The sequence below is a fragment of the Hemicordylus capensis genome, chromosome 4 (assembly GCF_027244095.1).
Source record: "Hemicordylus capensis ecotype Gifberg chromosome 4, rHemCap1.1.pri, whole genome shotgun sequence".
Lineage (NCBI taxonomy): Eukaryota > Metazoa > Chordata > Lepidosauria > Squamata > Cordylidae > Hemicordylus > Hemicordylus capensis.
Window position 1 is genome coordinate 44,772,128 of NC_069660.1, and position 25,477 is coordinate 44,797,604.

At 41.7% G+C, this 25,477-nt stretch overlaps 1 protein-coding gene across 4 annotated transcripts in view; it reads right to left on the reverse strand.

Moving 5' to 3' along the window:
• Window positions 1-2,071: 2,071 nt before the first annotated feature.
• The window catches only part of ITCH (itchy E3 ubiquitin protein ligase), a 169,857-nt gene continuing 146,451 nt past the window's right edge, over window positions 2,072-25,477 (reverse strand). For all 4 annotated transcript variants that reach the window (XM_053243650.1, XM_053243649.1, XM_053243653.1 and 1 more), the window contains exons 15-24: window positions 25,362-25,433; window positions 24,956-25,044; window positions 23,413-23,572; window positions 22,732-22,865; window positions 21,036-21,176; window positions 18,868-18,988; window positions 17,165-17,269; window positions 13,683-13,779; window positions 11,683-11,755; window positions 2,072-5,736 (exon numbers count right to left, since the gene is read on the reverse strand). In XM_053243650.1, the coding sequence (XP_053099625.1) occupies window positions 5,637-5,736; window positions 11,683-11,755; window positions 13,683-13,779; window positions 17,165-17,269; window positions 18,868-18,988; window positions 21,036-21,176; window positions 22,732-22,865; window positions 23,413-23,572; window positions 24,956-25,044; window positions 25,362-25,433 (1,092 nt within the window). In that variant the 3' untranslated portion in view covers window positions 2,072-5,636. The remainder of the gene's footprint in view (window positions 5,737-11,682; window positions 11,756-13,682; window positions 13,780-17,164; window positions 17,270-18,867; window positions 18,989-21,035; window positions 21,177-22,731; window positions 22,866-23,412; window positions 23,573-24,955; window positions 25,045-25,361; window positions 25,434-25,477) is intronic.

A 25,477-nucleotide genomic window follows, 5' to 3' on the forward strand; every position in this document is an offset into this window, starting at 1 on the left:
TCATAGGGTTAGAGGGGTCAAGACATTGGTCATCCCTTTTCTCTACTGCTCTGACACTATCCCTTTGATATGTAGATTGCTACTCTCAGGGACTTCCTTCCTTCCTCTCTCTCACTTCCTTTCTTCCCTCTACCTCACACATGCTCACCTCTCTCTGTGTACCATGTGTGCAGAGATGCATGCAACATCTTTCTGCATCCAGCTAGCTAGATAAATTAGAGATCCTATCTCTCCACTTTCCTATCTAGAATGGAGTTCTCCAATAAAGACTCCTTATATTAATTTGAAACTATGAACTGGGTCCAAGGTTTTTTTGCTCTCAGCAAACACACATGCCTGGGCAGAATCCGCTGTGTTTTGCCTCAGTGCACTCTGTTGTAATAGAAGGGTATCTCTTACCAGAGAGACATCCCAACAGTTTAAGAGTAATAATGGGACAGAATTACAACAGTGTAGAAAGGTGCAAATTCTTGGTTCAAGCATAGTTCATTGGCACAATTAAAGGAACACTAGTAAGGAAAGTTAGCTGAGCAAAAACAATCTGTAATGGAATATGTGCTTAAAATACAAAAAGACGACATGGCAGAAATGATGAAGTTAGTGCAACAGAAATGCCTAAAATTGTGCACATCAACATGCTAAAGCCATACTTAAGGATAACATCGTAGCTGCTGTAACAACTGATAAACCAACACATGGGGACTCAGACAGCAAATATCAGTGGTTAAAATTGGAGGAAGGAGGTACAGTATAGATCAACTCCAGCAGGCTACCCAAGCTATAACCAGCAGACAAGGAGGACCTGCTAGAGGTAGTGCTGGAATTCTAAGACACCTTCAGCAACAGGCTTGGGGGGACGGAATTCTTCAAACACCGAGCAGACACTGGAAGTGCAACACCCATCAGATTGCAACCATATAAGGCAAATGGGAAAGTTTTGGAAGTCATTCAGGGAGAGGTAAAAGAAATGCTAGATTTGGGGGTTATCAGACCATCTTTAAGTCCAAGGGCATCACCTGTTGTTTTGGTTAACAAACCTGAAGGTTAGATTTTGTGTCAACTATTGACATCTGAACATGATCACCATAGCTGGATGCATATCCAATGCCCAGAGTGGACACTTTGAGACACTGGGATCTGTGAATGTCATCACAACGCTGGATTTGCCTAAGGGGTTTTGACAAATGGAGATGGAGAAGAATTTTATTCCAAAAACTGCCTTTGCCTCTCCTGATGGATTATATGAATTTTTAGCATTGCCATTCGGACTGAGGAACTCCCCAGCATCCTTTCAGAGACTAATTAATTATCTGTTACAAGGCATGTCTGAATTTACATTGATGACGTGGAAATATTTAGCAAATCAGTAGGGGAACATGCTAAACATTTACGAACTGTACTGCAAAGAATAAAAGTTGGTCTTACAGTAAAGGCAAAAGTGTGCAAATTGGAATGTCACAGGTAACATTCCTAGGTTACAAGACTGGTGGTGGAAATATAACTCCAACTTTGGATAAGGTTTTGTTACAAAAAATTGGAAAGTACCAGAGATGGAAAAACAGATGGATGGGCATGGCTAATTACTATACATATTTTGTTCCAAACTTGGTGCCATAACCACTCCCATTGACTGAGCTCATCATGAAACAAGATATATACACACACAAGGCCCAGACCTGGCAGAGTGGAATAAAAGAGAAACATTGTCCCAGAAGGATGACACCTGATAAGCTATTAGTCCACTTTTTAAAAACAGAACAGAATACACAAACCACTCTGCTGAAGATTATGGAAGGTATTCTTCACACAGATCTGTTACATCCTTTGAGGCATTTGAGCCAACTAGTCTTGTTGCCTACAGCATACCAGATGCAAGCAGGGTGCCTTTGCTTTGTGCCACCCAAGACATTTAGAAGCAGTATGCTGCTCAAAAATAAATCCTATAGAACACACTTATTTTCACATAAGTGTTGATGATTAGAATGAATGAGCATCAACAAGGAAGACTCCTGCACTCTTTCAACTCTTAAGAGGAACATTTTACACCATGCAAGGAATGACAACAAAGACCAGCTTTTTAGTACTTTTATAAAAGTTTGACTTGGTGAGAGACTTTTACAGTTACCTGAGTATTTGAAATTACAGTTCAAGGAAAATTCAACAATGGGATTCCAGTACAATATTTTACAGTCCAGTGCCTCTGATCCCAGTTTATATACTAAGTTAACTAGGGCACATATACATAAACAATGATTCTGGAAAAAATACACAACAGATCACACAAAGGGGCTGGAGATACCAATGCACTGAACTGAGCTTCAGTTTCAACTCTGTTGGAATGTGTATGCATGATGAACATGAACCAGACCTTTTTACAATAAAAACATGATTGTTTAACAAAACCTCACATGCTAATTGGATATGCAATTTCATAAAATCTATCCTGAGCTTTCCAGAAAGATAAGGCTTAGAGAAGATTAAGATCAATGGATTGAAATATATATTCTGTATTTTCATAAGGCAAATTTTCAAATAGTTGGGTCCGATTACGATGTTCTCATATGCATCCAACAGAATGTGGCAGTTCCTGCTTTCCACAGGCTGCTGAAAGTATACAAGTCCTAATCTTTACAAAAATCTTGCTCACAATCCAGTTCAGCCCAGCCTGACACCCTGCTCACCATACTGTGCTTTTGCAAGTTTCCCACATTATCACAATGTTAAGAGAGTGCCACCTGCTTAAATTATTTTTATTGTACATAAGATAGCATAAAAACGAACATACTTTATAATGCAAAGGGATTTAAAAGCAAATTTTCATTTTTATTTTAGAGATATTGTTAGCATAATGCTTACAATAAATCTAATTTAACAATACTTCATGGTCAAGATTTCATTTATTAAATATCCTCAGTTATGAATATTTGAAATACTTTTTTTGTGCTTGGGATATCCAGCCCCCATTTCCCCTGGAATACAGCAGTAAAGACAAACATGCCATTTAAATTAAAAGCAATCCAATAAGCTAGACCCAGACTGCAAAAATATATACAAGCATTTACTTTTTTTCTGAACTAAACATTTGAGCCATAAAAATATTAAACAGCCATGCCCTATAGAACTAGGGCTTTAGCCATTTCAATTAGAACTATCCTTTATTTTTAAAAATATAGGGCAGAAAGCCTTTTGAATGATATTTATACATTAACAATATGCCTAGTTCCCTATACAAATCATGAAGCATTATGTAGAACACAGACTATTTCCCATAGCTTACTCTTGTTAACTCACTTAATTTAATTTCTGTCTTGTAAATGTTAGATAACTAAGATTTATTAAAATCAACAAAATAAAAGGCTTTTTCTCCCCCATAACTAAATTTCTAATACATCCATCAAGTGTTCTGGTAGGTGGCATAGGTAGACTTATCTCCAGAATTCACAAGTGTGCCCTGCAACACCCTCTACCAATGGAAGAAGCGGTTCACTTCTGTAAGAGAAACCCCCCCAGAAAGTATACTGAGAGGGAGGGAAAGAGTAGCATGTCCAACCATTCTCCCTTCTTGCAAACACCAACTGAGGGGAAATAGACTTTTCATACTGGCCTGGATCCTAACTTTCCTTCTGTGAAGAGAGCAGTGCTTTTCCACCAACCCCTTCCTTGTGTAGGCCTCTGCACCCCCTCCAATCTACTCCTGAGGGCCGAGGGACCCTGTGGAACAGGAAGGCATGAGGCACAGATGGTTGCAGCAGGAAGTGGGGGCAGGAATTATGCAAGTCAGTCCTTTAGGGGCAGCCCTTCCAAGAGGTGAGACAAGATAGTTGCCTCAGGCAGCAGATTACTGGGGTGCCAGCAAGGTAGTAAGATGCCCTCCTGCCTCTCACTTTTAAAAAGTGTGTGTGTCAGGGGAGAAGATGATGTACACAGGAGGAGTGGCATTTGATGCTCTGCCTTAGGCACACAGTGGGGGGCCAAGTCACCATTGCTCTCTGCCACTTTCCCACCACCTTTTGAGAGCGGAAGTCTTTTCTGCACTTGCAAGTGCATCTTCAGATTCAAGCCATTATCTCCCAGAAGAGTCCAAAAGGTGGTCAGCTATACACTGGCTGAGCCTACCGGCTTTCAATAGCTCCAAATTAATCACACCCTCCTGCTAGGAGTCTGGATGGGGAGATGATACTGGCTACCAAGACAGAAATGTAGTATGTTCAATCTTTGACTGTCCTGGCCAGCTTTAAAAATAACTTTACTCCCCTATCACCAGTAGAACAATGCAAGTATATATAATCAACATGCACTACTGCTGTTTCAAAAGTGTCACCCTCTCTCCTATAGAGGTTCAGAGCAGCATGCACAACACTGAAATAGAACAGCCTGGAGGAAAGGATACAAGGCAGCAAAGCTGGGCACAAGAACCACAAGTGCTTTCATGTTTAAAATGGGAGTGTAGTTTTAAGTATTGTTTTAAGCTCCAACAAAAAGTTTTGAAACAGCATGGTACTGTATAAATAACTGAAGCTCAAACCAAATAACAAGTTTAAAAACCAAAAATCCACATAAGTTTCCAATAAGACACTGCTCAACAGAGAGCTAGCTTAAAAAGTGCACCATTTCATAAGGGATACTGGATTCTCTAATGTAACATTTGGAAGTTTGTTGGAACGTCATTATTACACATCAGTTTGTCAGAGAGGTTAAGCTGGCAGCTTTGTAGCAATGCTTAGACCACTACAAGGAACCAATATTCCAGTATGTGGAAGTCTTATTCAGAAGAAAACTGATGTTGCCACTTTAGTCTAGCCTAGTGGCCATTTGTATGTGTCAAGCATTAACCAACAAACAGGACTGGAAATGGACTGCAGCTGTTGCCAATAAAAAGGTCTCCCATTTTCTTCCGAATTTGCTACTGAAGTACCATCAACAATACTGATGTTAACTGGGCACATCCAATTGGGAATAGATTAAAATTCCTCTAAGTTCAAAGAGAAAGAGAGAATCCAAATAGAGGGAGAACTCAAGGAATGTGATCAAGCTAAAATGAATTTTAAAAGTTCTATGCTCTGGATGGGTGCATTAGGTCTACATGCTCCTCTACATAGCTTGAATTGAGATGGCATCTGAATAAGCTTTGGGAGGGCAGAAACAGGCCTCACTTGGAAAAGCAACAGTTAACACAAGCAATGGATCTGCTTACAGCACCATCCCATGGTCTGACTGCAAGTACGCACTGTTAGAAATAGGATGCTGCAGCATTGTAGCTACCAATGGGCTTCCCAGTGCATCAGCAGCAAAAAGATGCTACTCAAACAGAAATACAAAAGGAGAGTTTTCAAAAATCATTAGAACATTCCAGTTAATGGACATGACTCAAGACAGACCCCCAGAAGTACAGTAAGCCTCTGGTTAGGGAAGCTTTCATTTGTAGCTGTATAATTTTGGATTTCTCAAATGACTCAGGAGAAATCTTAGAGTTGGAATAAAATTGCAGAGTACATCCATTTATTTATACACTAGCAATTGTTTAAATAAATCAAGGTCAAGTCCTGTTTACAGTAAGAAGTGCAACAAGCAGAGGCAGTGAAGAACGGACACCATATCTGAATTCACGTTCTTCGGGTGCAAATTCCCATCATTGGTTATTCTTGCCCAAATCCTTCTGTTTCTTCTATTGCAAACAGCAGCTTCTCCTTCAGTTGTTCATAACTCTTGTATGGTGGCAAATCCAAGCGGTTGAAACTAAAAAAACAAACAGCAAGCTTAACTTCGATTTTTGAAAATGAAACACCACACTCAAACCACACAGAAACCAAAACTTCCAACAACTAACACTATTTACAACCAAGAATGGGAGAAAACTTTCTCCAACTCTGGTTCACAGCAGCAACCTGGTTAAAAGGGAAATACACATATTGTAAACTGTATGAATATATTGTGAGAGATATTCTTAAACGTAGGAAAAAGATTAATGAGAATATAGAAACCTGAATCTGCTACATTCTTCTCCCCAAATTTAGGAATATCTCATGTAAGTAGCAGCTATTTATATGGTTACTAGTAATTAAGCTCGTTACATTAACGGGCGCTAGGAGAGTTGTGTAGAAATGGCTGCAAGAGCAGTGTTTCTTCAAGGGCAAGGGACCTGGACATCCTTCTGCTTGTTGTCTCCCTTTTTTTTTTTTTGGTTTGTTTTTTTAAAAATAAGAGTAATTTTAATAAAATTTAACTTTTATAATCATGTTTTATTTTCCATCGGTTATTTCTTCCCATTGCTAGGTATTGGTGAAGAACTGTGTCAGTCTGCAAATCTTTCTGCAGGGAAAATTGGCAAACAGTTCTTTTAAAATGCTAAAGAAGGTTCCTGTTGGTTCTGTAGCATTCTCACCCACCCCCTTCCTACATCTAGAAATCAATATGAAAGGAAACAAATGTTCCCTCATTTTACACAGTGGTCCAAAATTAAATTATGTGGCTCTGACTTGTATTTACGGAACTTTACTTTTATCTCGTGTGCATCTTGTCATATAAACAATTTTTGCGGTCTTCTTAAATTCCCTTTCTAATAATACTCCTTGAGAAGGTGAATGATTTTTTTGTCACGCCTCGAAGGAGGAGGCCGAGGGGAAAGGGAAGGGGGGGGGGGAGTTTGCGCGGATTCACTTCTTGGCGCTGGCGGCTGCTTCTCCGTCCTTCTCTCGGGTCAGCTCCTTGCAACGCTGACTGGGAGTAGTAGAGGCTAAAAAGGTGGGGGGTCAGGTGATGGGATGTGGCGACCCCCAGACTGGGCACGGTGATGCCATTCGTCGCCGCTTCAAAAACTTGCTGAGGAAAGAGACACGGACGCAGGAGGAGGAGGACTGCAGAGGGACGCAGGAGGAGGACTGCAGAGCCGTCGCTCTGGTGCTGGCTTCGGCGTTCTGCACACACTTGACAGAATGGCGCGTCCGGCCAGCTGGGCTTTTCACTGGCTGGCTGCCCACCCGGCTTTCCTCTCTCCTCCCCGTCAGGCCACCCCCAGTCCTGGCTTGGCGGCGGCGGCAGCTTCGGGCCGTGCCAGTAACAGCTGCTGTCCCTTTGCGGGGGAAGTTTGGCTAGTCCTCGCTCCTCCTCCTCCGCTTTGCCGCTTGCTCGTCGCTGTGGGCGGCCAGGCGGAGAGTTCCGCCGCCGCCGCCGCCCAGAGTTCTCCCCGGTTCCCGCTTTGCCGCTTGCTCGGCGCTGTGGGTGGCCGGGCGGAAAGTCCCGCCGCCGGCGCCGCCAAGAGTTCTCCCCGGTTGCTTGCTCTCCCTCGAAGACAACATGGCCACCCGTGTCCCTGCGGCCATATCTTTCTTGGGCGCTCTGAGCATGCGCTCCACGCATGCCCAGAACGCCCGAGAAAGACACGGGCGCAGAGACACGGGCGCACACCTAACCATTTTATTATAGAGGATATGCCTAACCATCTTCTACACAAGCTAGTATGATGAAACTTGGCACACATGTAAGTCATCTTGAAATACGGATGTGTTGGTATGAATGGAACATTGGGAGGTTTGAAACTTGCAGACAATAGCCAAAATATTTAGTTAGTATATGGTGAAGCATCCTTTCTGCTTTGACATGGGTTAGCCAAGATATGGACAACTGCAGAGATGGCAAAATTGACTGAGTGAGGTCCTTCAAACAAATCAAAAACCGTGTTCTACCCAGGTTTTCCTCCTACCTTGCTTTCACATAACTGAAAATTGGGAGTAGACACAGCTCCCAAGCTTGGGTAGAACACAGTTTTTGATTGTGTGAATGAACTCAATACGCCCATTTGAGGATAGAAAACAAACTGGAACATTTCAGGATGCTTGGCCTCCTTTAATTTCATGAATGTGAAATATACTCTTGATCTGAACTTATGTAGGTCAATACTTAGACATGACTAAGTGTATATTCTGTGTTATACAGTATTACAGTGAGGGAAATAAGTATTTGATCCCCTGCTGATTTTGTCCATTTGCCCTCTGACACAGAAATGACCAGGCTATAACTGGAATGGTAGGTTTATTGTAGCTGTGAGAGACAGAACAACAACAAACAAACCCTCAAAAGCCCAGTGTCCAAAAGTCAGCGATGGATTTGCATTGTAGTGAGGGAAATAAGTATTCGATCCCCTATCAACCAGCAAGATTTCAGGCTCCCAGGTGTCTTTTCACTATATGCAGGTAACGAGCTGAGATGAGGAACACCCTCTGTAAGGGAGTGCTCCTAATCCCAGCTTGTTACAGTACCTGTATAAAAGACACCTGTCCATAGAAGCAAGCAATCACTCAACTTCCAAACTCACCACCATGCCCAAGACCAAAGAGCTGTCGAAGGATGTCAGGGACAAGGTTGTAGACCTGCACAAGGCTGGACTGGGCTACAAGACTATCGCCAAGCAGCTTGGTGAGAAGGTGACTACAGGTGGCACGATAACTCGCAAATGGAAGAAACACAAAATAACTGTCAATCTCCCTCGGTCTGGGGCTCCATGCAAGATCTCACCTTGTGGAGTTGCAATGTTCATGAGAACGGTGACAAAGCAGCCCAGAACTACACGGGGGGAACTTGTCAATGATCTCAGGGCAGCTGGAACCATAGTCACCAAGAAAACAATTGGTAACACACTACGCCGTGAAGGACTGAAATCTTGCAGTGCCCGCAAGGTCCCCCTGCTCAAGGCAGCACATGTACAGGCCCGTCTGCAGTTTGCCAGTGCACATCTGAATGATCCAGAGGAGAACTGGGCGAAAGTGTTGTGGTCAGATGAGACCAAAATCGAGCTCTTTGGCATCAACTCAACTCGCCATGTGTGGAGGAGGAGGAATGCTGCCTATGAGCCCAAGAACACCATCCCCACCGTCAAACATGGAGGTGGACACATTATGCTTTGGGGGTGTTTTCCTGCTAAGGGGACAGGACACCTTCACCGCATCGAAGGGACGATGGACGGGACCATGTACCGTCAGATCTTGAGTGAGCACCTCCTTCCCTCAGCCAGGGCACTGAGAATGGGTCATGGATGGGTATTCCAGCATGACAATGACCCAAAACACACAGCCAAGGCAACAAAGGAGTGGCTCAAGAAGAAGCACATGAAGGTCCTGGAGTGGCCCAGCCAGTCTCCAGACCTTAATCCCATAGAAAATCTGTGGAGGGAGCTGAAGGTTCGGGTTGCCAAACATCAGCCTCGAAACCTTTCTGACTTGGAGAGGATCTGCAAAGAGGAGTGGGACAACATCCCTCCTGGGTTGTGTGCAAACCTGGTGGCCAACTACAAGAAACGTCTGACCTCTGTGATTGCCAACAAGGGTTTTGCCACCAAGTACTAAGACATCTTTTGTGAAGGGATCGAATACTTATTTCCCTCACTACAATGCAAATCCATCGCTGACTTTTGGGCACTGGGCTTTTGAGGGTTTGTTTGTTGTTATTCTGTCTCTCACAGCTACAATAAACCTACCATTCCAATTATAGCCTGGTCATTTCTGTGTCAGAGGGCAAACGGACAAAATCAGCAGGGGATCAAATACTTATTTCCCTCACTGTGCCTGTAATAATAATCAGAAACCATATTGCTTATATTGTTTATCCAGCTTACTGAGAATCTGCTTATGAAAAAAAGGAGCACTGGTTACTTACCGTGAAGCAGTAGTGGCTGCTGAGTGCTGTTCCAGGGGGGTGGGAAAATATTTCTTTAACAAGCAGAAACTTACTCACTGCCAGTATCCAGAATCCTGTGTGGGGCAGAGTCACCTGAACTGGCATGCTACAGGGAGGCTGTTTCGCCCCCACTGTTCAGTTGGCTCTGTGCATGTGCTACTGCCGTGAAGGCTTCTCCTTGCTTGTAGATTGGGTTATCTCTGCCAACATGCTCCAAAGATAGGACTATGCAAATTTTAGAAGAGCCTTTAAGAGTCAGGGGAGAAGATCCCCACTTAGCACTGTGTACTCTAGCATAGGAGAAGGAGGCCACTAGTAGTAGAAAAAATGAACCAAGGTTTTTCTTGTACAACAAGAATATTCTTTGTCTTCACCTGCCCAGAAAAAAGGACAGGGGGATATGGGAGAATACAATAGAGGAAACTGCAAGTGGGGAAGCAAGCAAAGATGGCTCTCTCTTTTCGGTAGAAAGAATAAGACAAGTATGGTAATACCAAAGAAATGTACAAATGAATTCCACAAGGAGAGGAGAAATGTTTATGGGAGAAGTTAGAAGATGATGGAGTGACTGTCCTTGGAGCTAGCAGGACTACAAAAACAGGGTGAGGATCTCCTCCCCCGGGTCTTAAAGGCTCTTCTAAAATTTGCATAGTCCTGCCTCTAGAGCATGTGGGAACAGATAACTCAACCTCCTCCACCAGCAGAGAATCTGTCATTCTAGCTAAAGCCAACATATGCTGAGGAATATATTCAAAGGAATACATTTAACTTTCCAGGTAGTGCTGGCCCAAAATAATTCAACGAAATTTGTTTTATGGGTACTTCTGGGCTGCTCTGAGTGCTGCAGGGTAGGATGAAACTTCTTTACTTTTGTAGTGGTAATCCCCAGCTAGATTTGGGGGTAAGGAGGGAGCTCATCAGAGTGATAGCAGTGGCTTGTTTTCTTATTTTTAAAGCAAATACTGCTTTTCTTTGGGCAGCAGCGACAGCAGTGCATGAAGCACTGCTTTTCTTTCTGCCAGTGCATGAAGCACTGGAAATGCCAGTGCATGAAGTGCCAGTGCATGAAGCACTGCTTTTCTTTCTGCCAGCTGGCTCTTGCTAGCTGCCATTTTTTCAAAATCCCAGAACGCATCAGGGAATGTCTTTGGGACGGGGATGTGGAGATGGCAGACTGTGCCCATACAGGGACTATAAAATATGGTCGGTAGCAGGGGCTGTTGCTACTGCTTGCAGAGTAGAGGTATTTATTTTAAAAACAAGACAGCATGCTGCTATGTCCAAGCCATCCTGAAATTGTTTGACTGTCTCCCCCCGCAACCCTGTGGAAGTAATAACATTTCCCCTCCCCTCCGCCCATCTGCAGTAATATTCAGCTACAAAGTAGAGTAAGAGATAATCATATATTATTTTCATTGCTCGGGAACATTTAAGTGTTCATCTCTAAACAAAAATCCTTTCCTCTGGGCCATTCCACACATTATGCAGTGCTAAATCTCAGTTTGCCACCAAACATATATTTTTCAGGGAGTTTTGACTGGCTGTGTGGTTACAGCCAATCACAATTCCCTGAAAAATCTCTCTGTATGGTATGTTTGCAAATGCATGTCAGATTCATACATGTGTGCTACATTTTTAGGAATATATTAATAGCTAGGTGTATGCCTAAAAATGTAAACTAGCCCACAATCCATTGCTAAAAGGAAAAGGAAAATAGCAAGAATAAGTAGTTGCTCCTAGGCTGTGGAATGCATACACTATAGACATTTGGGGTTTAACATCTTTGCCAGCCTTCAAAAGAGTCTTTAAGACACTTTTTTTTTCAGCCAGGCTTTTAGTACTCTGTATGTTTTAAATTGTTTGAATTGCTGCTTTTAACAGTTTGATTAATTTTGTTTTTCTTGTATATAGTTTTGTGAACTGCCTATAGTTTGGAGTCAGGCAATATATAAATGTAATAAGTAAGTAAGTTAATGAATGAAGGAAAACTGAACACAATTACAAGCTACTCACCAAGTATGGCTTCTGGGTAACCAGTTTTCTTTACCAACTTTCTCAATACAGAACTTTTGGGGTCCATTACTCCCTACAAAAAAAGATACGATTTCAGAATTAAGATGCTAGAAGATATGCATCCAATTTTCCATAACATGATAGACAGTGGAAATACAGCAGCTGAGGGACTGGACATTTGCATATGGTAAAGTGAACCCACAAGAAGAGTTCTCAATTCAAAATTGAGATGTTTTAGGCTTATATCCCTAGAGGGCACCCTTCTTAGTGTAAATTTCTCTCAACGAACTCTTGCCAAATAACTGGTACTGCCACCAGTCAGGTATGGCAAAAAGCTCTTGTATATCATGGACAGGACTAGGAATGATAAAGTATCCCAGGAACATTTCAACTCCCATAAAGCCAGCTACACTGATACTACCTCTACTATGGGCAACAAAATGACAGACACAGCTCAATGTTAACAAGTGTAAAGTGATGATGCATATAGGGGGGTAGGCACGGGATCTGGCCCCTTGGCCTTATGTTAGGCAGGCCTGCTTATGCAAATCTATGGTGCAGCCACATTTGGAGTACTGTGTACAGTTCTGGCCACCATACCTTAAAAAGGACATTATAGAACTGGAAAAGGTGCAGAAGAGGTCAAACAAGATTAACAAGGCCTAAGCACCTTCCTTACAAAGCAAGGCTACAACATCTGGGGCTTTTTAGTTTAGAAAAAAGACAACTGAGTGGCAATATGATAGAGAGATCTATAACATTATGCATGGTGTGGAGAGAGAGAGGATTGGTTCTCCCTCTTGCATACTACTAGAACCAGGGGTCAACCCATGAAACTGACTGCCAAGAAATTTAGGACTGACAAAAGGAAGTACTTTTTCACACAACACATAATTTATCTATGGAATTCTCTGCCACAAGATGCAGTGACAGCCATCAGCCTAGATAGCTTTAAGAAGGGCTTAGATAAACTCATGGAGGACAGGTTTATCAATGGCTACTAGTGTGAGGGCTATAGGCCACCTCCAGCCCCAGAGGCAGGATGCCTCTAAATATCAGTTGCAGGGGAGCAACAGCAGGAGAGCGTGCATGCCTTCACCTGTCTGTGGGCTTCCCAGAAGCATCTGGTAGGCTACTGTGTGAAAAAGGACGCCGGACTAGATAGGTCTTGGGCCTGATCAAGAAGTGCTGTTCTTATGTACTTGTGTATCACCATCCTTTTATTCTAGGAATGCAGCAGACGGCACAGCAGTACAGACTTGTCCAACTTGCTCAATACTGGATGTTGCTGTGCTTGATCTGTGCAAAGACACACTGTACTCGCAGCTTTGTATATCTGTAACTCAGGGTGAAAGAAGGTCATTTACACAAGGACCCTTCACAACTCTCCACTTGAAGTCCAAGAGCCAGTTAACAAGTGGTTAGTTCCGAAAACTCACACAAGTGGCAGGGAAGAGGCTAAAAATAAATTGTCCAGATGCACAGAAGAAGAGGTAGTATTCACTGTAGCAGGGCTGGTTAAAGTCTATGTGGTCGCTGCTGGAGTGCTGCTGTATTCAGCAGAGAAAGACAAAACTAATCAAAGTGTGGTTATAAATATGGACCAGTCCCAAAAGTCTTTGAAAACTACAGATCTAACCCATCAAAGTAAGGACAGGGAAACCACCACCTTTGAGTGCACATGCCCCTTCAAAGTATTAAAGGAATGGTACCGAAGCAAGCTCATTCAAATCAACTGCATTTAGCTTCTCCTAGTTTATGAAAACAAACATACATAATATTGTTCATTAACACTTTTAAACTTAAGATTTTTTTTTTAGCCAATTATTTGTCACAAGAAACATTTGTTCAACCACTATTCTGATTTCACCGACAGAAATTAGCAGATAACCCATTTCATTAATAAATGACCAAGGTTTTCAACCCATTCTCAAAACCACCCCGCTACCACATAGGGCCATTTGGGCTCTTGTACACTTCAGAAAAATAATTTTGCATACCCATGAGGTCAGAAAATCCTCCAACTGGTAATCGGCATGTTCCAGTAACAAACTGTAGCAGTCTCATTCTCTTCTCATTATCTATTTCCTTCACAAACTGAAAGAGAGGGTATGTAAAATATTTGCAGAGACCTCACTCCCACCATATGTGCATGCATGTCACAAAGATTTCCTGCCCATAAACAAAAGCTATGAAAGAAGCTCCTGATCAGGAATAATTGATATGCATATATTTGTTTACAAATAGTTTGTTGCATGCATTCTAGAAGTCAGAATTGCATTAGGGAGTGTTAGGTTAATTCACCCCTCCCTCTCATCAGACAACTTGCTAAAGATTAAAGACAAAGAGCTAGTGTAACTATAACTTTGCCTCGCAGAAGCGTTAGGAAGGTCTTCATTGCCAATGTAACTGATGACACGAAGTGGCTCCGGATGGGACTTCTTCCAATTGACCTAGATCTCCAAGTCTTAGAGGAGAGACAAAACGTATGATGTCTGAGAATGCAACTCTCCTTCGTCTTAAGCAGTCAAGAGACAGTCATTTAGATACGGGTAGAGCAATATACCCAGAGTCCTTCGGTAAGCCACCACCACAGCCATGCACTTGGTAAATACCCTGGGGCAGTGGAAAGTCCGAAGTTTAAGACTGTGTATTGGTACACTTGATTTCCTGCTGCGAATCTCAGATACTTTCTGTGTTTTCTAATGCCAATGTGAAAATATGCATCTTTGAGATCCAGCATTACAAGCCATTTCTCCTGATATAGAAGAGGCAAGATCTTTTGCAATGTTATCATGAGGAACTTTCGTACACTGACAAACCTGTTCAGGTGGTGTAGATCCATGATAGGCCACATCCAGACATCCCTCTTGGGTAAATCAGTATCAGAAAGTAGCAGGAGCAAAAACCCTCCCACCTATGCACCCAGTGCACCAGGGTGATTGCCCCCTATGCTAACAGCTCCTTCACGTCTTCCAGTAATGCCTGGGAGGATTGAGTGAACTTCATCCCTGAAAATCTTGGGGTTGTCTTGAACTCTATGGTGTCTCCCAATGATATGATCTTCAGGACCCAGCGGTCCGATGTTATGTGGTGCCATGCAGGGGCATGGCGTGCCAGCTTGATGATGGACACTGGCAGAAGCACTGGGATTGTGAATCTGGTGGTGTCTTGCCTGGGGAGGTGGGTCCCCATAGTTGCAGAGGCAAGTGTTCCACCCACAGCTTACAGATGAGAAAAATCACATGAATGCCATGAAGAAGGACCCATCAAATGAGCAGCAGTCAGTGTGTATGGCACCAAAGTAGATTGATCAACCAGCCATTCAGCAACAGAGCCCCTAGGAGCTTCCCCCATCAGTAGCCTGGGATAGAAAACCTCTGAATGTGAATGTTGATGGGGTGCTCGAATTGGAGTCCAATATCGGCAGCAAGGTACAGGCTGTAGCAAGGTCTTAAATGGCACTTCTTTCCGGGTTCTCCTCCTCGACATCAAACGTTGGTATCAGGGCCTGGCATCGAAGGGTCACCTGCCTCAAAGCCCACACCAGGATGCCAAGGAATCAACTGGTGTCGGGGCTGGGAACAAGGACCAAGCCCTCAACTTCAACAGTCTTGGTGTCAAAGGATGGCTGACATCAAACGGTTCCTCTTGCCCTGGTATCTCCAAAGTCTGCCTTGTCCCATTCCTTGACATTGAAGGTCTCGATGTCAAGTGATGGTGAGTATCGAAGGATGTTGTCAACCTCGTTGATTTCAACAGAAGGCTCTGCCGACCAGGTGGAGACGGTGTCTTCTCCCTTGTCAAGTCCACAGTCTTAGCTTTCTTCAGTCGCAGAAAAGATGAAGGACAATCCGATCTTGACCACTTTTCCTTAGACTTCGAAGGATCCAATGTCCAAGTTTCAGGAGACCTCGAGGGGGGCTTCGGCCTTTTGAAGGTAGCTGACGTCAAGGTCAATGCTGAAGGCTTCGATGGTCTCGAGGGGGTATGCTCCGATGTTGGTGCGGAATCCTTAGATGTCTATGTGGAAGTCAAAAGACAGGGCTTGCCCAGCATCAACAGAATCAATACTTCATCATAAATGGTGGCACAAAGTCACAGAGCCCGATTCTTGCCAGTCTGTTTATAAAAAGATAAACATATCTTGCAGGAGTGGAAATTGTGCTCCTCACCCAGGCAAATGAGACCTAGATCATGGAGATCCTTACAGAGAAGCTTGGCATTACAGCCCTTGCACCTCTTAAAACTCCGTTTCTCTTCAGCCATTTCAGGATTGTCCAATAATAATAGTCAAAATCTGTTATAAGGTCGAAGTAACACCGACCAAGTTCGGAGGCCCCTCCAAAGTCAATAATTCCGAAAATAAAAGTCTTTTTTTGTTTTTTAAACAGATGAACTCACAGTGAAGAACATATCCGACAAGGAGTGACAATCCAAGGTCTGAATGCAACAGCTGTCGGAAAAAGAACTGGAGAACAGGGTGCCTGGCCTGCCTTTAAATAGCATGTTGCCCTGAGGAGCTGTGGCATTCTACCATGAGGGTCCTGCACAGGCGCAGTCCCTATCCTTATGGATCTCAATGGGTCTTGATCCAGATCAAGGGGTCATCCCAAAAACTGATTGCCAGGAAATTTAGGACTGACAAAATGAAGTACTTTCCCCACAAAGTGCATAATTAATTGATGGAATTCTCTGCCACAGAATGTGGTGATGGCCACCAGCTTGGATGGTCTTAAGCAGGGCTTACACAAATTAATAGAGGAGAAATCTATCAATGGTTCCTAATCCTGATGTCTACAAGCTACCTCCATGTTCAGAGGCAGGAGATAGGTTCCAAATATCAGTTGCAGAGGAGCAGAGGCAGGAGAAAGTGCATGCCTTCATCTCCTGGTTGTGTGGCTTCCACAGGCATCTGATGGGCCACTATGTGAAACAGAGTGCTGGATTAGATAGGCCTGATAACCACAAGGTGGCAGTCACACAACAGTACTTGTGCAGAAAACACAAATCCACCACACACCACCAATGGATACTGTATTTGTAGACCATTATTTATGATACTTTTAAAAACCTATCATCTAATTCTTGCTTGAATGTTTGGTTCACCAATACCTATTCCTTACATATATGTTTTAAAGAGTTGAAGTGCTTAACAGTATTCGGTACTGTCATATCATTCTGCTGGAGAAACCACTACTGTTCTGATTTTACAGATGGGTAAGAGAAGCTGAAAGACTGACACACAACAGGGTCATCCAGCATAACTATAACTATGCAAGGATTTGATCCAAAGCCTCTCACATCTAACACCTTAACCAAAGTTTTGATTGAACCAAAGAAAAGATGATAATTTGTAGTCTGTGTTTACAAGGATAATATCTAGACAACTGTTTGCACAAGAACAAAAGACTATTTTGCATTAGTGATTTTTTGGTGCCATAAAATGTGTACAAATCTTGTCTACTAAAGAAACACAAACCTGCCAAAACCACATAATCTGTTTGCTTGTCCTGGTATAATGTCGATAGATGGTATGCCTTTGCCAGTCAGTTAAATCAATCTCTTGCATTCCGCACAAAAGCACCTTTATGGAATAGAAAAAGAGAAATATCAGCAAGGATCTAGGGATGTGCATGGAACCGTTCAGCGCTTCAGTCTAGGAGTGCTGAACCGGTTCCGGAAACTGGTGTTTGAATCAGTTCGGAGGGGGCAGGGGGGTCGCTTTAAGGGGGCAGGGAAGGCGCTGCCTACCTGCCAGCCCCTTCCGCGCCGCTTTCTCCCCTCTGGCGCTCTTCCAACGAGCAGGTGTGTGAGGCTGCAGCTTGCCTGCTTGCAGCCAGGATCAGTGTTGCCATGCGTGCACGTCAGCCATTTGCGTGGTAACACTGATCCTGGCTGCAAGCAGGCACGCTGTGGCCGCTTTGGGGGAAAGCGCCGGCGGAGGGGAAGGGGCAGGGCAGGGGCTCGCAGGTAGGCAGTGCCTTCCCTGCCTTTTAAGTGACCCACCACCCCTACCGAGAGTGCACAGAACTGGTTCCATGCACATTCCTACCAAGGTCTGCAAATTTTGTTGCTATGATTTCTAGATGTGTTAAAGGAATAGTGAATACCTCCTAGGACTCCCCAGAATTAATGTATTTAGGGTTTGTTTTGCTTTTGGTGAAGCTGGCTTAGTTACCCAGACAATATCAACCTAAATAATTCTGCTACCAGTATAAGGTAGCAACCTTATTTAGAGGAGCTTCATATGTACCAAAGGAAGATGCATCTAACAGGCTATTTCTGGGCACAATTCCAAATATTGGCTCTTTTAAAGCCCTAAATGACTTGAGACTCCAGAATCTTAAGAATCACCTTGTCCCATGTGAACTTGGCCAAGTCTTAAGGTAATTGACAAAGGCCCTCCTCTGAATCTCCCTGCCTTTGGACAGGAAGTGGGGGAAGACCAGGCATAGAGCCTTTTCCAGGGCTGGCATCACAGGTTGGCATTACTACGCAGCTGCTATGGGTCCACCCAGGGTAATTAGAAGGACACACAGCTGAACCTTGTGTCCACCTCTGTGCCCACAGCCTTCATGTGGTGGGGGTGGAAGGAGCCCATAAAGGACAGTTTGCTGATGGTCCCCTGAAGTCTGCAGCTGGCTGTGGATTGTGGTGCTGAACTACAGAATGCTATCCAAGGGAAGCTCACCTGTGGCAGCAACTCTTGTGTCTTTTCAGCACTAAGTGAAGATGTCTCATTCTGTCCAGGCTTTTTAGTTCTTTTGCAGCCAGATCTTGAAAAGGTTTACTCAGAAGTAAGCCACACTGAGTTCAAAGGCAATTACTCCAAAGTGACGGGATCTCAGCCTTAATCTGTTACATTGTTTTCACCCCAAGACATTTGGTTGCTCTGTTAGTTTTTAATAATCTTTATCAATGTTTTTTTTAATTGTTGCAAGCTGTCCTTGGACCAAATGCAGGATGCCAAATAATAGTGTAATTAATTACTGTATCCCTGTAAGCAGATACATACCTTGCCTAGCCAAGGTTATAGACTAAAGCCAATTGCAATGGCCTTCCTTTTATTCTAACAATTTCAACAGATTCAAGTCAGGGAACTGCCCCGGATCTTTAATCCCCTGCAAATATGCTAGCAATTTTGCAGCTAAGTCTTACAGTATGCCCAAAGATCAGCCTTACCTCTAATTCCTTGGCATCAAAGTATTGCAAGTACTGCTGTGGTAATATCTCATTGAAACCTTCAAAGAAAGCCTGTGTCTGCTCTTCAACACCTCGGGAAAGTCTCCATTCTGCCACTAGTCTGGTGTAAGGAAATACAGTTACACATTCAAAATTGGCCCATTGATCAAAATCTGCAATTGTTAATTTTTAATGAGCTAATTATTACTTACTACTGGTTAGGGAAAATTATAAGAGGCAGAAGATCAAATATCATTGTTCAAGGTATGCCAGTTTGAGAAAAACCTTATTCCACAGGCACGTGAGTATTATGCGTGGAGAGGTAAAATAGCATTCTATCATGTTATTTCACCCAACTTCCCATGGTGTCTCAAAGCTTTCCCTTTGCACTATTTGTCCATTAAAGCAGGCATTTTAAAGTTCAGAATCGTCTGCTGAATAAGCGTCAGTTTTTTAATAAATCCATGGAAAAATGGATAAATGATGAGGTGCAGAAACTGAAAAGCACATATTAAACCACAGCTGGGTCTTTGCCCTCTGCCCCCATCTTTACAATGTGAGATTTTGCTAAATCATAGTGAATCCCAGACTGACACATTTTCTTCAAGAAAGGTCTCTTTTAATAGTCTGCCTTCTGAACAAGGTCCTTTTAAGAGTTAGTTGAAATAAATACATTTTGAATTTCTACAAAAAGAAAATTGCTCTCATTAGGTTTTGTGGTAACATCAAATTTGTGTGTGTCTATAAGAGCTTGCCAAGAGGATTGTATGGAACATTTGTGAGGGGGAAAAGGGAAAAGAAACCTCACTGTGTAGCTGACTCGAGGCAGAGGCATGTATTGAGGGACATATTCTAATTCTTCCCTCCCTCTCTCTATGTATATGTGTATATGTATAGGGGGCAGTCAGTACAAGGCAAGTGAAAATACTGCTTTAGCTTTGCCAGGTTTAGTAAAGAGGCAGGCATGAGTGCCTGGGTTTAAAAGAAGCCACAAGTATTTGACAAACATGGCAAATATAGCAATCCATCATGAAACGTTGCTCTCAAGCAGCAATTCAGTTCTTCATAAATAAATGTGATGAAAAGTACCAGGAAATCTGCAGAATAAGATATTATGCTAAATTCAAAGCTATACTATCAGGAGAACTGGAAACAAGATAGTATATGCTGAATTACTGTTCAGCTGAGCAAGAAACAGAATAAAGTCTATCTAATAGAGCATGAGACAGAAAAGGGAATTACCATGCAAAGCTTAGCTGTGGAAGTTGAAAGAGAGTAGATTGTTACAGCAACATGTCAATGTTCATATGCCACTGACAATACTTTCCAAAATCTACAAAATATTACTAAAAGAATGTATTCTTTGTGCTTTGAGTTACTTGTTTGCTAAGCAGTCACATTCACAATATCACAAAGACAAATAGCTACTGGTAGTATTAATGTTCTATCACACAGAATTAGGATAATGTTAAATCATATTGTGCATGCAAAATCTACTCATGTCCATAAGTTGCCCCTTGCTCAATTTCTGCCAATTCCCACGTCCTGCAGTCCCTCTGTCCCATGTTATATACTGTTCTCAGGAGTGGCTTTGGAGGGGCTACAAGTGGCTTTTGGAGGGGGTACTTCTCCCAATGAGAAGTAGGAGGGATATGTACAAGCCGGCTTAGCAGCTGAGGGCAGGGCAGGGACCAGTTCCATTAAAAAGGAGGAACGCAGGTGCTTACCTACTTCTCCGCCACTCCACTGCTCATCTGGGACTGGTGCTGGCGTGCAAGATATGCAGCAGCTTCCTTGTTCCCAGCAGCCTGTGCTGGTCCCAAATGAGCGGAGGAGGAGCAGGTAAGCACCTGCATTCCTCCTTTTTAAAAAGAACCGATCCTCTCTCCACTGGATCAGCTTGGGTGCACCCGCCCAAATTGGTTTGGTGCTTCCATCCTGAGGCACCAAACTGGTTCAGGCACATCCCTAGGGAGAAGGTGGTGTGAAAATCCTAATACATGAGTAACCTTCTGCCCATGCAATTCTGGATCCAAACAGGAGTCTTTTCCCAAATTAGTCATTTTATTACCATAGTCCCATTACCTTGAGCAGTTTAGATAGATAGGCAGGGTGAAATCTGATACAAGATTAAAAAATATACTTAAAATCACCTAACTTTTTCTTACCTAGTATATTCCTCCTTATTTTCTTCAGTAACTAGAAGGTTGCTGCCATTGGGTTTCAAGTCATGGCTCTTTATTTCACCTAGAATTTCTTTATCAACGGAGAAATACATCTCGAGGCCACATTCCTCAATATTGTTTTCCCTGCAAATGAGATGCCACATGCCATTAACTACAGAAACGTATTTTTACAGTCTGATCCTAACCATGCTTACTTGGAAGTCCCATTAATTTCAAGCACAGAATTGTAGCCATAGGACAACATGGAGACTAAATTGTGTACAAGCAGAATGCTTCTGCTCAAACACACAGAAGTCAGTGGGATTTTCACTAGTTCCCAGTGCCTTCTGCAGCTACTGGCGCCTGCTGAAAATCTGTCCCTGAGGGTTCCCTAACTCTCAGAGATATATTTTCAGTGAGCACAGTAGGCTGCAAAGGGACAGGGATCAGCAAAAATAGTCTCTTCCCTGAACCCACCTATGCATCAAAGGGAACATTTCATTCGCACACATTTTAGTCTGCACATTTCCCTTAATTTTTAAAATCACACATCTTAGAAGTTAAGATCCCCTTCCTTCCAGAAATTTTTCTTTTAAGTATGATAAAACCTTATATTCCCACCAAATCAAACGAATTGTGTTTATATATGATTACAGCAGCTAGGATTATATATGCATCTAAATGGCACACTTTGGAAATTCCTTCCTTAAACAATTGGTTTTTGAAAGTGTGGGACTATGCTTCAGTTTCAAAAGTCTCGGCTTATGTACATGGTATCTCTACTGAATCATTCATGTCTGTTTGGGGACCCTTTATAAATTATAATATCCGTTATGGTCAAATTTTGTTCCCATTTTCTGGATTTGACTTATAGTGTTTTCGATATGCAACTTTCAAGAAGCTGAATAGATTAGATTTTACAATTTTAAGAGTCTGGATTTCTTTTGCTTTATCTTGTTTTAGATATTTTTTCTTTACTGCTGTAATTAATTAGAAAAATGAGGTTTTTCATTACAAAAAATGATTTGTTTTGTATTGTTTTGTATTGTCTTTATGGTGATTTGTCTTTGTCTTCTTTGGTTTACTTTTCAATAAAAATTCTTATTTAAAATCAGCAGATCTATATAGTACTTTTTGATGTCACAAGTCAGATCATATTCTAAAATACATCTTCAATACCCTATACATTGTAAGATTTTTCAAGGCACTGTATTTTAATAAGAAAAAATATATATACATTAAAAATTCTCCCCTTGAATTTTGGTGCTGAGTATTTTTCACATATATTTTCTTAATACCCATTTGTTTGTGTTATTTATATCCTTCCCTTCTGTATCAACATTGGCTCTCTAATGATATTTGACAGTTCACTTTTGACAATAGATGAATTTCAGCACACAGTAGTATTCTGTATTTGATTACTGATATTTCATATCTGATGCCTGCCAAAATTAGAGAGATGTGAATGTATCTAAAGCACTTTATTGTTAAGGAAAAAATTGATAAGAAAAATGCTAATTCAACTTTGAATAGCAAAATTGGAAATGTTGGTGGATTTCAAATATTTGCAAAAATGAATTTGAACAACAGAGCATGTATCAAATCATAGCACAGTACACACATCCACATACATATAAGTATCATACATTTAAATATTTGGATGATTTCAAGAATGGAGAAGTTGAAATCAGAAACTTACTTTACCCAGATGAGGGAGTTGTAAAACTCAGGATCTACAGATTCCAAATCTTTTAGTCCCACTGGCTTGTTAAGAATACGTTTGTAGAATGGTAGAGAAAAACCCGTATCTATAAATTTCCCATGGAACAAAGCCTGCAAAAGATAAAAACTAATATTTATTTTATAACTTTTTCAGAGTGCATCTTGCTTTAAAATCCTTGTCTATTCACTCTCACAACCCGTACACAAATACCTACAATCCAGAATTTGGAAAAAAATGATAGACCAAACCCCACTTGAAAGTCACTAGTTTTCATAGGTAAATGCTCTTCAGTTATGCCTACTGGTCACAAGAAAGGAAAGAAAAATGGCAGCACAGAAAGTGTGAGTTTAGTCCCACACTCTGTTCATCCATGGGGGCACAGATTATAATTCATGCAGGTTAGATTTCAAAGCCACTAACTAATGAAGTCCTTGACTGAGTAAGAACATGGAAAAGGCCAACTCTACTGACTGAGGTTACGATTTAGGTTTTCCTGGCTCCAAACACAGACTTAAAGAGATTCTACTTCAGGTTTAGAAGAAACAGGAAATGATTTGTATTGGGCAGATCCTCATCCCCACCTACCATGACTTTCCACTTGTCCTTACAGTCTTCCCCCACAACCTGCCTGTATGTTATTCAATGCTCTGAACTCACCATGGCAATAAATCTGCCAATAAAGCGGAAGTATTTCAGATGGTCTGGATTGATGTAAGAAGCTGGATTTATCTGTAGACAGTAGTTATCCTTCCCTGCATATTCAAACAGGCAATACATTGGGTTCAGCACTTCATGCGATAACAGAAAGAACCATTCCCTGAAACCATACAAAGAACTCACGGTCAACACCACAAAAAACCAACAACAATAATTTTAGACATTGCATGCAGATTCTCTAATGATAATACCTTCAAAACCAACAGTTACTTATTTGACAAAGTATTCTGTTCAGCCTGGGTATAGCTAGCTGGAATGAACATGTCAACTGTTTTTGCAGCACAGCACAACTTGTTCGCAAAGTAGACGTTCTAGAAATATTCAGCTACATGAGCGATAATCATGGGATTACTCATTTCATTTGTTATTTATACCTCACTTTTCTTTTCCAAAGAAAACCCTAAATGCCTGATGTAGCGAGCCAATGATTCATATATGCATGGCAAGTGTTGCTGCTTGAGGTCAGGGTACTCTTTTCATAAGCAGGCCACTACTCTTGAAATGTTATGCACATCTCTTATTTATTTATTTTATTTATTGTTAAATTTATATACCGCCTTTCATTAAAGCAATCCCAAGGCGGTTTACAGCAAAAAAATTTTTAACACAAGATGGTAAAAAAGACACAATTAAAATATTAAGTGGGGAAAAAATATTAAACAAATCTGATTAAAAAATTTAAAACAAAATGCATGAAAGCAATAAAGATTATAAGGAGCAGCAGCAGAGAATCAAATAAATGCCTGGGCAAAAAGCCAAGATTTTATGTTTTTTCTAAAAGCTGTGATGGAAACCGAGGAGCGAATAGCCATCTCTTAGACGCTGCTACACCACCAGTGTGTGAAGTTAACTATGCTCAAACTGTAGCACTGTGACTTCAGATATGGAATCAGATTTTCGTTTTATAAATACTACATGCTTGATGCTTTTAAGAGCGAAGGTTGACACGTGCATTCTGATGTGCTGGTGCTAGAACAGAGGTTGTACAATTTAACTGGCCAGAGCAGATAAGGCTATTTTAAGGTGCTGTGTATAGAAAACTAAGAACTGGCACAGCATTGGAGGTGTACTTACTTCGAATGCTATTAAATACTACAATTGGGAACCAGCTTGGCTATTAAGGTTTTGTTTTGCTATGCTAGATCGAGAGTAAAATGTTTGTGCATTAGTCTAGCCTCATTTAGCTGAAATATGAATCTTAATGGGATGAGTTTCACTTTCATTTATCTATTAGCAAACTACAGTCCAAATTTGTTGCTTATGCATGACAGTCTACTTCAAAGTTATGTCTAGAGCTCTAAATCTGAAATAGTTTCTAGATACTGACAAGCTGGGTACAGAATTAGAGGTATTTAGAAACCTCTAATAAAAAAGGGCCAACATTTTAAAAAGTTTAACATCCATATTTTGTTTAAAAAGTTTAATTGTCAATATCCTCTGAAAATTAATGTCTATGGCTTTGTTTGACAAAAGTCATCCTTACCGTGCAACACCTCCATAATCTAATCCTTCCTCTCCTGGAAAAATGACCCACAAACGTCTCCGTAGGTCCTGAGGGCTGAGGCTCATTATCTTAGTAGGGGAAAAAAAATTAAGATTAACATTCTAGGAGTTATCACAGCAGCTTTTGCATTAAAGCAGTAGTAGTTGATTTGTTGTGGCTTCATTTTTTTTTTTTTTTGTTCTGTCCTTTTAGAATACAGTTTTGAACACAACTGAGGAGATTGTGAGTGCTCCCTATCATTAGATCCTTGAACAATTGCACTAGTCCATTTAATGAGAAATGTGATCTAGAACAGGAAGAGAGGGCTAAAAGAGTTAAACACAATCCAAATCGAGAAGTCCTGCAAAGGTTTACATTTAGGAAGAACTCAAGCTTAGCTTATTACCTGCTGAAATGAATCTTCAAACAATGTTTTTCTGCTCACTGTGATTTTTATATGCTGGGGCATAGCCAATTGCTGAAATAAAAGAAGTAGCTTTAAAAACTCAAATCAGTCACTTA